At 34.0% G+C, this 14,847-nt stretch overlaps 1 protein-coding gene across 5 annotated transcripts in view; it reads right to left on the minus strand.

The window, feature by feature from the left end:
• DPP10 (dipeptidyl peptidase like 10) overlaps positions 1 to 14,847 on the minus strand; it is a 471,329-nt gene that overhangs the window by 58,679 nt on the left and 397,803 nt on the right. For all 5 annotated transcript variants that reach the window (XM_068687295.1, XM_068687296.1, XM_068687297.1 and 2 more), the window contains exons 6-7: positions 6,321 to 6,373; positions 6,139 to 6,220 (exon numbers count right to left, since the gene is read on the minus strand). In XM_068687295.1, coding sequence (XP_068543396.1) covers positions 6,139 to 6,220; positions 6,321 to 6,373 — 135 coding nt within the window. The remainder of the gene's footprint in view (positions 1 to 6,138; positions 6,221 to 6,320; positions 6,374 to 14,847) is intronic.

The raw sequence follows: 14,847 nt of genomic DNA on the forward strand, positions 1-14,847 counted from the left end.
CAAAGTTGAAGGAGAGGATAGGCATTAAATAAGTGAAGTAGGCACCTAGAAATTAATAATTGAAAATGGAAATTTGTTCCATATAATAACTTCGGAGAAAATAATCATTCTTTTTTATTATTATCATTATTTGAAGAATAGTTTGAATTAAATAATTTAGATGGAAGTGCAAAGAAACAATTATATTTTACAATGGTGGTTTGAGAATTTCAAGAGGAAATACAATGTGTAGTAGCGAATTCTGAAGAATATAGTTTCACTCAAGAGAATCAGGTAACTAATTCTTATGTGAAGAGAAATATTGTATTGCTTCTGCTCACCAGTGACCCTGATAAATAAAAACAGTTCTGGTATCAAAACATGAAGCAGCACACAGCTTTTGTTAGTATGCTAGTAAGCGACTTTCCTATCATTTCATAACAGGATCTGAACATTTATATCAATTTCATCTTTGAACAACAACAACAAAAAGAATGCTCAGTCTTGCAAAATAATACACAATCTAATTTTAACTGCCGGTAAAAAAACAAACAAACAGAAAAAAAGAAACTGCTATTCAAACAGTCCTTTTGCATAAATATTTTCACCATTCTTTTCAGATCTTGGCATTAGACACTGTAAGTTTCCCAGCTGAAATCTAGAAATGTGGATAGAAACATTTGGAAATGTGTGACCGTGTGTAAATAAATATACAAATATCTATATGAAAAAGTAGTTAGCCTTCAGAAAGAAGTGACTTAAGTGACTTCAACATTTGCTAGAATTATGGTCAAATTCCTTAAAGACTCTACTACATGGGCAATGCTCAGACATATATATTCCCTTTCTTCATAGACACAGAGTATTCCCAAATCTTCAAAGAATAGATTTTTTGTGAGGAACTTGTCATACATTTTAAATAAATCATACCTGAGGTTAACGTCACACTAAAATGTTCTTGCTTATTTCTGGTTTTCGAAATAAATTCAAGCAGACATTTTTGTTGCAGTTTTACAGCCATTTGCCTCATTAGTAACATGATTAAAAGGAAAGATGAAATAAAGCCTTGACATTTACATATGTGGTTTTAAGTTACTCATATTAAAATACAGCAAGTCCAAAGAGGAAAAGACCTTGAAAATAAAAACAGCAGATTAAATTTGTCTATTTAGGACTTAATTCATTAGCATTAGTTAAGTTTTTACTTGGCTCATGAACCCTTAGATCTTTTCTTCTTCATTTGCAAACAGAAGTGTTTTTGCCAGGAGGGGGTGCCAAGGACCCACAGTATTAATTATGCAAAAATAAAACTCATGATAAATGTCTCTTTCAAATTTTTATAGTAGTTGTAATTTTAACCTTGATTGAGCAAATATCAAATGAAGTTTTCAGCAACTAATGGATCTTAAAGCATCTGCTGAGCAAGGCACATGTCTAGCACAGTCGCATTAATTTCTCTAATTTACTAAAATTAGTCTTGTGCTTATCTAGGTACACAGCAAATAACATAACTTCAAAGCAATTTTTATTTTTATTTTTTTTTATGCACTACTATTATCTAAAACAGTATTTAAAAACCACAGACAAAAAAAAATAATTTTTGAAGAGACAACAACTGTAAGGAAATGTTATGGTAATAGAGACTGTTCAAATTCATCAAATTCTGACAAAGAAAACTATCGTTTCTAAAAAATGATTTTTTTTTTTTAAAGTATTCTAGATAGTTAAAGCATTTTCTTTATTTCTGCTATGTTAAAATATGGGTTTATTTATGCATAAACATTCAAACATAAATCAATTGATCATAATTTATGCCAATCCATGCAAATATATAACTCCAGTTCCCTTTACAACCACTTAATATATCACAATAATAAGTTCAATGCAATAAAAACCATGAAAAAGCTATGCAAAACTTTTAAGAAAAAGCTATGTCAAACCTAACAACTTCTAACCACACTTCACTAAGAGATACTTTAATTCAAAAACTATCCATATTGCAAGAAATGTAGTAAAGATACACTACATCTTTCATAGAAAACTCTTCATACAGTGGTGGGCAGTTTTTATATTCAGGCTTCTACTGTGATATGTCTCCATGGATAGATACACACAGGAAAAGCTGCTCCTGCTGTTCAGTGTCTCTGCCACAACGTCAGGTACAAGCCAGGTCCAGCATGGAAACATGAAAACCTTTGCTACAAACTACTGGGGAAGGTAAGACCAAAACGGAGAGAACAATGAATGAGAACTGGGCATTTAGATACCAGAGGTCCTTTAAAACCAACACCACTATTCTTGGTAAGGCCTTCCTACCACGTCTGGGATATCTCTTTCTCAGATACATGCAGTGATGTTAAGCAAACAACAGGCAGATAAATGTTGATGAAACCAGTTAAGTATCTATTTATGCTGGTTCATTTTCCCTGGAAATACTTAATATTGAGGTAATGGATTCTGTAAAGGTGACTTTAAAAGGTTATCAATTGATCAACTGATCTCTCAAAATTTTTATCAAACTTCAGACTGAGCAAATATGACAAATGTTTAACAAATACATAAACAGTTCCCTAAGATACCAAGACACACACAAATGGTATTTAAGATCTGGCACAGATCTAACATAGTTAAAAGATTTCATTTTAAAGAGTGTGACCTTGGAAACAGTCTTCAAAAATAACAGCTATGTGACATTAAAATACATTAACTCATTAACTTAAAGTTTGTTCTCCCAAATGGCAAACATTTTCAATTTTACCACCAAAATGTCATGACTCAAACAGCAGATGTTTCTCTGAGCTTTTCTCTTAATCTTTATAGAATCCTCTACTCTAGGTAAATAGCAAGAAACTGAAATAACTCACAGCCACTCTGGTAACTTCAGAACAGTGGTATGACAACCCAGACATCTCATATCTGATACAAACCTAATTGCTGTTCTTCACCAGTCACATGTGGCTTGCAGTCCCATTAGAGAACCCTAGAAATTATTCATATGAGTAGACAACTTAGAGCGCTGTTTGATTTTCACATTGTTGTAATGTATTACTGTATACTTGATGTCACTGCCACCATATTTGTCCTCTGTACAATAAGCACTTCCTGGTTTCATATGAATTTTCCTGCTCAAACACTGCGTATATGATCTATTTGAATCTGTTGCCAATTCCCCCACATTTGAGGAACTCAAATTAGGATTTCTGCACAGGCTATATCGTTACTTAAGTCTGCAGAACTAAAGATTGAAAACAAATTAAACTATAGTCAATTTACTGAAAATGGTTGATCCAAGTCCATGTGTTATCCTACACCATTTAAATTTAATCATAGATCATCCAAGCACTCATAGTGTTGGTCAATGTCTTTGACCCAGTCAGACATACCTGTGCCTTTTGTTTCACATCTCATGTGAGAAGTTTGCTGACCAGTCATGGCTATAGTACTGCTATTGTCTTCTGCACAGCACCTGGAAGGGCAATATTCCTCTTCATTTTTGAGGTCTACCTATACTTAGTGTCTGCAGTGGCCAAAGGGTATGTGTCATAAACCCCTCTGGATGAAATTTTGGTATATATATACACTTTATTTGTTCTCTGTTCTTTAGTTGTAATGAATGGCTCTTGGAGAGTACTCAAGTTAATACACTATTAATTGTTCTGTTTTTTAATTCCACTGCTTATTTTATTTATTATGAATTACTACTATTTCCATCATTAGATGAGAAAGACACATAATTATTGTTTAGAGAGGGGTTTGGTAAACCAATTGTCATATATTGGTGAATACGGATCTGTAAGACTGTGTCTTTCCTTCAACTCAGATACATGCTACTACTGATAGCTGCTGCTGCTGGATTACCAAGCTTTACATCTTTCTCTTTGAAACTTCCTCCTCACCCAGTTTGACTGCCAACTGGTTCCTATACCACCTTTATTAAAAAATCACTGGTAAATTGTTTGTTCCAATAACAAATTTTATAACTGAGAACAAATACGGTGAAGTGACCTCAGTCACACATACCCCTGCCTAATCTTTCCTGATGGAATGATCTCTGCTGTTCTGTTTCTGCTAAAGAGGCAGCTGTTCCTTTGGACAGGAGCAACAACCATTATTCACAACAGTGTTCATTCATCCTCCTTCTATTCTTTTGGCTTCCTGCTGAAGTGGGAGGGTAATTTGGTGATGTATTTCTGCTGCTTTAGAAACTTCCTTTTACAATATAAATAGCTTCAAAATAACATTCTTTTCATGAGAGATTCTTATGAAAGTGACCGTAAGTATGCTGTCATTGCAGGTTTCCATCTCTATGGCGAAACTTGGTATCATTCAGATTGCACAGATTTTGTGTTTTAATCAAAGTTACTATTTCCTAATTCTGCAAACCATATGGCACCATAAAGCCCACAGTGGAGAAGATATTTTTAAAGCATGACATTAACTTTACTAGGGACATTAAAAAGATGAGTAATATTATATTCACTGAAGTATAAATTATACTAACATTTTTAAATTTGAGACTAACTACTTTATTTTTTTTTCCAGGTCTGAGACTTAATAGGATGTAACTTCTGCCTGTATCTGAAATTATTCATACCTATTTCTAGAATGGCAATCTAGGTAAAACTAGATTATTAGATTAAAACTAGGTAATGCTAGATATAGCATTATTCTGGTTCATAATTTTTCTGAAGCTTTTGGTAGTTAAGTCTGTCCCTGACCTTAAAATACATTTCAGGAAAAAAAAAAAAAAAAAAAAAAGATCTTTTCTCAGCTTTTCTCAGTAATCACTGCATGTACTTTAGATTAGAGGAACAACATAGGTATAGTTTTATGAACAGCAATTTAATTTAATATATATATATTTTTAATTCTGGTTTATTTATTTATTTATTTATTAATATTGCAAATGCATCACCTTTCTGTTACAACCTACACAGGTTGCTGCATTCCATATTACCACCTTATAACTAAGTTGCATATTTGTTCCCATCAGTTCTGTCTCCATGCACTCGTTACTGATAAATTAATGTTGGCAATTATTAAAACATATCAAGCATATTCCAACTACTTCTGCCTTCCTGCCTCCACTTGCTTGATAGAATACTTTCTAACCAGAAGCACTTTTTATGTTCTCACCATCTTGATGAATGATATAGGCAAGGGGATATATTCTCTAGACACTGAACTTACAACCTCTCTGCATAAACAAGTCACACATTCAAAGAGTCTCCAGGATCGTGCCTGTGAGCATTAATGAGCTTATTAGAAAATTGCATCAAGGATATGTGATTCCTATTCAGAGAGCTGGTGCTTTTATAAGTCTTTCTCTTGCATTCATCTACCAGCACAGGTCAGTTTTAAATCAATGCTGTTCCTAGAACCACTATTTTTTTTTTTCTTCTCCTATTGAGTTTGGTCATAAAGTGTGATTCATGTTCATAAAACATGGTCAAACTTTTGACAGAAAACAACATATGAAACACAGCATTGTTGGTTTTATTATTATGAATTCAATGCAGCACAAATGACCTTGGCAGTAATTTTCATACTGAAAAGAAAACACTTTTGATTGAATTCATTGCACCCACTTTTGGATGCTAAGCTTCTTGCTATTGTCCACAGTTTTCATTGATCATGCACTTGAAAACCTCTTTGTCTTCAACTTTTCTTCTCTCTTAGGTGAGAGAAGAACATCTTAAAGATGGCTATTCCAAAAATTATTTGAGTCTATATTTGGATGAAGATGTGACTCTTTCAATAAACATACAATTAAAGACTTTGTTTATTAAGGGAAAAACAAGTAAACAAACAAACAACAACAACAAAAACATAAAACAGCAACAACAACAAACAGACAACCATGCTTACGTGACTTTTATAAAAATAGAAACATCCCCTAAAATCTGCAGCAGGACCATACCAGCATCCAGCAGAAATACGTAACAAAACTTACCTTTGCAGAATCCTAGAAGAGTTTGGGTTGGAAGAGACCTTAAAGATCACCTAATTCCAACCTCCCTGCAATAGGCAGGGACACCTTCCACTCAACAAGATTGCTTATACTTTAAGGCTTCTAATTTTTATTTTTACTACAGCCTGTCTGGAGCAAATACATTATTGAACTACTTTCACTGTAGCATTTTTTATGACTGTGCTTACCAGTTGCTGTCCTTGGATGCCCCATGCTGCATACTGTAATACTGAATCCTCTACTTCTGGAGGGTTTAGCTCCAAAACTTCCCTTGAAAAAAAATTAAACATTTTTACTTGAATACTCGGGCATCACCTTACTTATAGAACTACTGACAATGACATTATATTGAAAATGCAAAGTGACCTACCTTGTGTGTATGTTGTAAATCACGTATGAAGCTGTAAAAGAATAATGAAAAACCTGTGACAAAAAAAAAAATAAAAAAGAAAGAAAAAGAAAGCATAAGAATAACAAATACAAATACTGGATCAATAGACTATTGTTATGATCCCAGGAAGCCCAGGATTCTCTGGTTGGGAGAGATCTTATGCTGTTGTCTTAATTTGTTATTTTGTTGAAGTCAAGTGACTGTCATTTAAGTGCAAAATATCAGGGCCTGATGTATGCGGAGCCAGAAGATTGATGCTGAGGAACAGAATTGTACAGCTGACAATGTGATAAGCCATTGAGACAAAGGGCCAAAATCTTCTAGATCAAAGTAAATTATTACATGTCTACTCTTCAATCAAACATTACTTTGTTATATATATATCATCAGTAATAGACATTTTGCTGCCTTCTGGATTTGGGTGATCAGTTTTAACCAAGCTCACTTCTTCAACAGTCTCACAGTATGAAAATAGCATAACTCTGTGGTATCAATTACTTAATTATGATTAACTGAAATTACTTCATGTTCAAAAATATAATTGCAATTAGGTATCACTGTACTAAGAGAAATTCTTCGTTTTAATGTAAACTCTTCAGAAAGAAAGAAAGCAACATCTACTAGACTTTCTGTAGCTTCACATCTACAGAGTTACTATATCTCTACTTGGCATATGAATTTTTTAATTATTTTTTTTTCCCCTCTGGACAGTGTCATGCTAATTCCAGTTAGATGAATACAGATACATTAGCCAAGCTGAAACCCTGATATGGAGTATTTGTTGGGAACTCTGTAGTTTAAATTATCTGTACCAGGAATCTTTCAGCATCTTCTCCAGAGAGGAGAGACAAAAGAGGATCACACATGAATAGAGTTATTGGAATTTGCAGTTAACACATGTGAGGGGTTTCAGAGGTAGTTATTTTGACTGAAAGTTTTTCAGTAACAGAGTCATCTGAAAGATCCCTCCAGCAATTTCATTTCCATTATTAGTTCCCTGTCAACATACAGACAGAATTTTGCTGGCTGATGTTACAAGAAGTCCACAAAGGCCTGTAAGATTTGGAACTGTACTTATTTTGACATATATTTTTTAAATTTAGTCTTTCATCAATGTGTAAACTGAATATAGGCTTTAATGTGATCAGTTCAACACTAAAAAAAAAAAAAGCTGCAAAAAAAGTATCTTCAAGACAAATTCTTCTAGTCAAAATGTATTGAAATAATAATCTGTTATTCAGCTAACAGTCAACTGTAAAAAACAAACTGTAAAAACAAACCAACCAAACAAGCAAAAACAACAAAAAACATTTATCAATCATAATCTGAACTTTTAGATGACATACTGTTCTGAGTTTTGTGTCCTATATTTTCTACCTTTCAAGGAATGACTCTGTAATTCTAAGGCCACTAAAAACAAAATATTGTCTTAGAACTTAATGCATAGTCCAGCAAGATGCAGCAAAACAATGTGCAATACACAAATAGTCAAGTACACTCCTGTAATATACTCCAGGAAATAATCAATTCATTGTCCTTGGGTAACTTGGAAAATATCCCACATAGAATAGAGTTTGTGACAAAAATCTGAAAGGAAAACCTCACCAGCAGTATTTCCACAGGATGATGAGAGTCCTCAACTCCTGGGAAATGAAGGAGAGCTCATGACATTAGAACTCTGCAGCACTATAATCACAAAATGCCAAACACCTTGATGAATCCTATATCCATTTCCTATATTAGAAATAGCATGTGAAAGCATATAATTGGTTTATTTAGAGCAATAATAATGCCTTCTTGCTCACCTGGCTTTTTGGCAAGGTAGTGAGCAGATTATTCTCTATTTTTGTTTTTACCCACATAGACACCCATACTCTGAACTAGTTTCTGTGTTTCTCATTGCTGCTATACCCTCTTTATCTCTAAATTCTCCTTTTAGATTCAAATAAGACTTTTCACAGGGCATAATAGCACTCAGTCTGAGGAAGAACAATGAAAAAATAACAGTATATGAAATATAAATTTTAGAATCTGCAGTATACTTTCAGTTATCCCAAAGTTTATCAGCCAAATGGGATCTATTTCTCATATGCAACAGTAGATATACATTTATTTGTATTATATGCAGTGAATAGCAAGGAGACTATTTGGAAGTGGTATCTTTCCCATTAAAATTTAAAATACATATATAAATAAGGAGTATCATCAAATAACTAAAAACATAGAATATGCCATTACACCTATCCCTCCTATCTCAAAACACATACATTGACTTGTGAAAAGAAAGGCAGTTTCTCACATAAGGTTTCAAACCATACAGATCTTTATGATTCATCAGTGAGATATCAGATCTTTTATGGGTTCATTTACACTTCCAATCACCTCTAAAAAAAATCTAGTATTTTAAGACATTACTAGCCTGAATGAAAATTGCTTTTATTGTTATTTTAACAATTAAAGAATGAATCAGAATTAGAAAGATCAGTCTTAGTTGCAAATAATTTTAACTGTTCCAAGGTGTGTTCCATGATTCCCAAACAGTATTATTCATTAAAAAAAAAAAAAGAGAAAGAACAAGAAAATGCTTGTATTCCTTCTCTTTCACAGCAGGCAGTTATTAGGCAGTTCAAAGCTAAGAGAATTCAATCTGAAAGAGCTTTGTGTGCCTCAAAGCTTTTCTATTTTTTCCAGTTATATCAGTTGGTCTAATAAAAGATAATACCTCTTCCCACAAATCTTGTCTCACTTACCCATTAAAGCCATTGCATTTATAAAAACAGTGTTACTGAGACACAAAGATTCCTCAACCCAGGAGAAAAAAAATAAACAAATAAATCCTGTAAATGGTGCTTCTTAATTAATAACCTTTATTATAGTATATAGCATGAAACACCTAAGAACCAAGAAAACATAGATGTAGGAGAGGACACACCGAAACAGTGAAATAAACCAGAATATATCTTGCAAGAATCTTCATTTATTCATTCATCCATGGCCTTTCTCTGTTTTTAACATTGTAGTTAACACATCAGTGAAACAATTACCCATTGTGTTCAAAATGCCATGGTAGGTGTCAGACGCAGAACTATTGGCTGTTGTACAGCTTGAAGAATACCAACATGAATAGGATTTTGCCTTTATCCTCTTTTCTGCAATTGAATTATGCATTTGAAGAATTACTGAAAAAATCTACTTATGCTCAAAACCAAACCAAAAGGCTTTTCCATGGTAAAACAATTACAAGGCTAAGATAAAAGTTAACCAATCATTCATTCATCGTTCATGCAAGGAAATACTCCCACAAAACTACACATGGAACCTCATTCACTGTTGATTCTGAGAAATCTACTAGAGACCTTCACTAAAGACTCAAAAAATCAATTTTAAAAAACAGATGCAAACGTACATTGTGTCTTTTTTTTGCCTTCAGGATGAATGTGTCTTTTTAGAAAAATGGAGCCTGCAGAATATGCAATGAACTACAAATAAGTAAGTATTAGAAGCAAAGTGGAGAGAATATGAGGAGAACACAATGGAATATAGACTCCTCATAGCACGGTTAGAGAACCATTTTGAAGGGATTACTGAAATTAATGCACTATAGCACTATGCTTGTGCAACAGTTGCACCAATAATAACGACTAACAAAATTTGTAGATTTTCAGGTATGGCAACAATTACAGTGAAACCTCAGACTCTGTATTGATACTAAAGATCTGAAGTTATCGCTTGATAGTTCATCCAGCTAGAAAGTACTGTTATGATCATCATGCCTAATCTCTTTCATCTGAAAAACTGTTTATGAGACTTCAATGTTTCAAATACATGTAGTTTGACAAAGAAATAGAGATTCCCAATGGGTTCTTCAATGGGTTTCATAGAAAGCACTGGGAAACAACTAAACAGAGTCTATAATGCCAGGACAAAGTATCCTATTTTTCCTACTCAATTTTGGAAATGAAAAACTAGAAGTAAGTTTTGCCAGTATTGATGTCTAAATCTCTACATATTTTTCGCATAACTTGTTACATTCTTGTTTCTGAAAGCTCTGTATCTAATTGCAAAGTGTTAATCTAAGCTAGCTTGATGCATTTGTAGCACTAGAGTTAAATGACAAGGTTATTACTTTGCAAAGCATCATATTTATTTGTTTCAATCAACATCATTTACTTGTCCTGATTGATAAGAACCATGACATATCATTGGTAATAATTTATGGTTAGCATTAATACTTTTCAGTATGAAATATTACCAGCCATAACAACTATTTGCTGCCAAACTAAAATAAATATAAAAGCAAGACATTTCCAGACATGTAATTTGTCTGTAAGAAAAAAAGGCTGTCAACGAAGCCTAAACAAAAAGGCACCTCTAAAAAATTTGCTAAAGCTTCAACCATTCCACATATAACTTTTCAGTAAGATTAATTATCTCAAGAAGAAGACATTCAGTGTAGAATGTTAATTAATTCACAATCAATTAAACTCAGATCATCTAACAAACAATAATGTGATACAAAGTGCAGTTGAGAATAACTGCAGAAACTTCTTTTTCTTCTGATACATCAAGGGCTGAGATAGACCACCCTATATTTGGATATGCAACTCAATCATTTTTGAATACATAATAATTTCAGATGAGTGAATTATTCAATAAATTGTTCTGCATTACTACTTCTGAAAGCCTCATATATCACTGCCTTTTGAAATTCCGTTAGTTACACTATCATGTAAAATATGTTTCTTGAGTCTTGTATGAGATGACTTACAACAAAAATTTATATATATATATTTTTTCTGGCTTATTTACCTTCAGCATTAAAAAACGCGTAACATCACTGAAATCACAGTTACATGATGGTGAAGCTGGTAAGCCTCAAGCATAAAATGAGCATATTTATATTGATACACGGGTACTCACACGTCATTCTCATGCATGCTCATACTCAAATTCAGTATGACTAAAAATATGACTATACAAATATTTCATTATTTATAGAAACTTGTCTTTTTCTAAATTTCTTTACAGGCAGATTCACAACGTGAATGTATATTTTGATCCAAACTAGCATAAGGGGAAACAAATATATTAATTCTGAAAATACAACCAGAAATTTATCTGCACAGAAATGTGAGACTGATGAAAGTGCTTGCTTCTGGTCAACTGATCTGAACAGCTCGATTATGTCTTAGAAAAATGCATATATAAACACTTTATTACTGCCCAATACTTCAGTCTGATCTCTTCACAGGGTCCTTATAGCACAGAGTCCCATACAAGAGGCATCTGTTATAAGAAATTTATATCGAGTATCTCCATACATATTGAAAACTGTTAATTGAGACCCAAATATGTTATATATCACTGATTCTTGAAGGCAGAACTGCATCAAGCCTCCTTAGAGTGTCTGTGATGGTTAAATTTAGTTTGCTCTTTCAGATACTGTTGAAGAAAGAATTGAGCCAAGATTTGTTTTTTTATTCTCAGCTTTTCTGAGATATGTTCCTCACATATTGTATTTATTCAAGCAGATTGCAAAAGAGGAAAATGGGAAGAGGCAGAAAAAAATAACACCTTGTTTTGAAGACATGCAGTTGTACATGTGGAGATATTTACAAAGATGTGCAATAGCTGATTCAAGTGAAATATGTACAAAGAAATGAGTAAGAAAGATGAAAAATATTTTCTAGTCTTATTCCATACAAAACAATGTCAAGTTTCTGAGCACAAAACTGAGATGAAGATGCCCCAAAACAATGAAGATAAAAAACAAAATCTAGAAATACAGTGTCTTGATTTTGAAGAAATCAAGGAATTTTGAAGAAAAGACTACAGTCTCAGTTTATTTTTTTATTCTCCAGACCATCTGACTTGCTCTGGCAGCAGTAAGACAACTGATAGCAAATGCTCCTCTGCTGTTTGCTTACAAATAACATAGGGAGATGAAAAGACCCAATGGAGCTCAAGAAGGGATAAGCAATGAGATAAATGGCCTGTGAGCCTGACAAAATGCAAAGGGAGAATGGAAAAGAAAACAAAGCTGGGGGAAGCAGATGGGTAAACCAGCAAGCAAGAAGATGGGAAAAAAAAAAAAAAAAAAAGAAAGCAAAAATATAGGGCTAAATATACAAGAATGGGGGAATAAATAAATAAATAAAAAGAAGAACAAACAGTATAGAACAAAGCAGAATTCAGTCCCTTAAAAGAATGAAAATGAAGACAATCAGATCAAGAGAGAATGAGCAGTCAGCAGATCTGCAGCATGTGGGCATGGTGGCTGGAAACACAGCCTCTTGGGACTGATGAAGGAAATTTGTGAAGAGCTGATTGACTTGTAGAGCCAATTTTGAAGACTTGTAGAGCTCTTTTGAAGATAAAAGATAGGAGTGAAGAAGGCAGTACTTGTATGCATGAACTTCCTGTCTTTTGATACTTTTTCTGGCACAATCACTAATTGCTTAGCATGGATGCACCATATGGAATGGCAGGAATGCAGCGTGTTTTTCCCAGGTGATAATTTGTTGCCTTCTCTAGGAGTCCCCCAGAGTGATACAAGGACACCTTTAATCATATCTCTAAGTGTTAAGGATCTCCAGGGATTTTTGCTGTATGCCTTTATTATTATTATTATTATTATTTATTTTTTGCTTTCCCTCATAGCATGCAATTCCATATTATAGAGCTTCTGTGAGAAAATGGCTGTGGGTCTGCTTTGACTTTTGAGTATTTAACTGCCTTAACATCCCAACGGGTTGAGCTGAACAGGTGTACCAATTATATTTGAAACCCACAAGGTTAAACGTTCCTGTACTACCAACACATCTTTATGAATCAGCCAGCCAACATGACTGGGAGCTGATCACTCCAAACCATCCTCTACAAACCCTGCTTAAACTCTTCAAATGATTTAAAGACTGGAAGCCAGATTTCTCTCCTTACATCACTTTGCACTGGACTGTGAAACCTAGTATCTTCCACAGACTATGTTCAGACAGCATGAAAAGAAAATCCTGTCCATAGGAACAAATTCCATAAAATTCATTAAGGCTAAATTTTATCTTTACTTTTAAACTTCCATTTTGGTCATGCACTATTCATCTCCTTTTTCTCTATGATTTCTCTGGTGCTGTTCGTCCTGCTAGCTGGCTTATATTGTTCACCTTCTGTTCCACTACCTTGTTGCAAAACTGAGCAAAATACCACCTTTCCATGCAGTTTCCAACAATTGAGCTCACAGCCAGTTATCCACTCCAGCACTTCCTATTAACAAGCCATGATGCTTCTTGTAGTCTACTAGGCCTACCCTCACTAATTTTCTCTTATTGTACCATATTTCTACATTAGTCTCTGCCGTTACGCCTGTCAAAAGAACTGTAATATCATAAAATGGCCACATGAAGTAGACTCTTGCAGCAAATAAAAGACCTCTTCATGATGAAGTGATTAAAAGGTCATGATAAGAGAGCTATTCATTTAGTACAAGCGACTACTTCACAGTGATCTCAAAGAAGCTATAACAAAGTGATGAATACCTCACACCAAATTCAGCTCTCTAGGAAACATCTAATCTGGTGCTATATTTGCAGACAATAAATAGAATTAAAAAGGTTAAATTTGTGCAGATAGTTGACTGTCTTCACTGAAACATTAATTTATTGCCTGAGACCCCAGGCTAACACCCTTTCATGCTTAAATACCTGAAAAGACCTGTCCTTACTTAAACAGAGCACAAAAATTGGATAATAAAGGGGCGCATCTTAATATTTCTCTAAAAAGTGGACCCAGCCATCTGATCTGGTAGATCTGTCACACTACACATGTTCTGCAGAGCATGAGACCGGAGCTTGGTTTAAAGCATAATGTGCAACAAAGACAACTTTGCAAAGATGTGCTTAAAACATTTCTCTGGGACAGTTACATAAAGGTCTAGTCTTTCCAATCTACTTCAAGGTATTTCAACTCTGTCTGTGTACGTATGTTAAAAGATCTTTCATTCCATCTGTACCAAAGTAACTGCTAACTCTCATTTTGCAGGAATTCACTTATTCATCACTCCTCTTTTCAACACTGTTGAGAAATGCAAATGCCAGAAGATTTATCTGCGTTTCTGACTGACCTGTTGGCCTAGTCAGAGAAGAGACAGTCAGCCAATTTTTCTTTGATCAAGCAGCCAGGAATGCAGCCAAAGCCTCTTCTGAGAATGACGATGGGTTCCTCATGCATAACGTAGACAGGAGATATCCCTGCCATACAATGAGCTACAATAAGAGAATCACAAGATGGGATGGTTGACGTGTCTGAAAAACACACAGGCCTTTATTATTTTGGGCATTTTCTCTAGGACAAAGTTTTCAATTACAGAAATATGTAACTGTTTTTTAAAAGCTAGAAATGGTGGCTTAAATTATGTTCTTGCAATACTGTTTCTAATGAAAGGCAGCTCTGCCTCAGTTTTTTTTTTAAGCAATGACCTGGGTCAGGCTGACCCTTTTCCTTTAGGCTAAGT

Source organism: Anas acuta, chromosome 6 (genome assembly GCF_963932015.1).
Source record: "Anas acuta chromosome 6, bAnaAcu1.1, whole genome shotgun sequence".
NCBI classification, from domain to species: domain Eukaryota; kingdom Metazoa; phylum Chordata; class Aves; order Anseriformes; family Anatidae; genus Anas; species Anas acuta.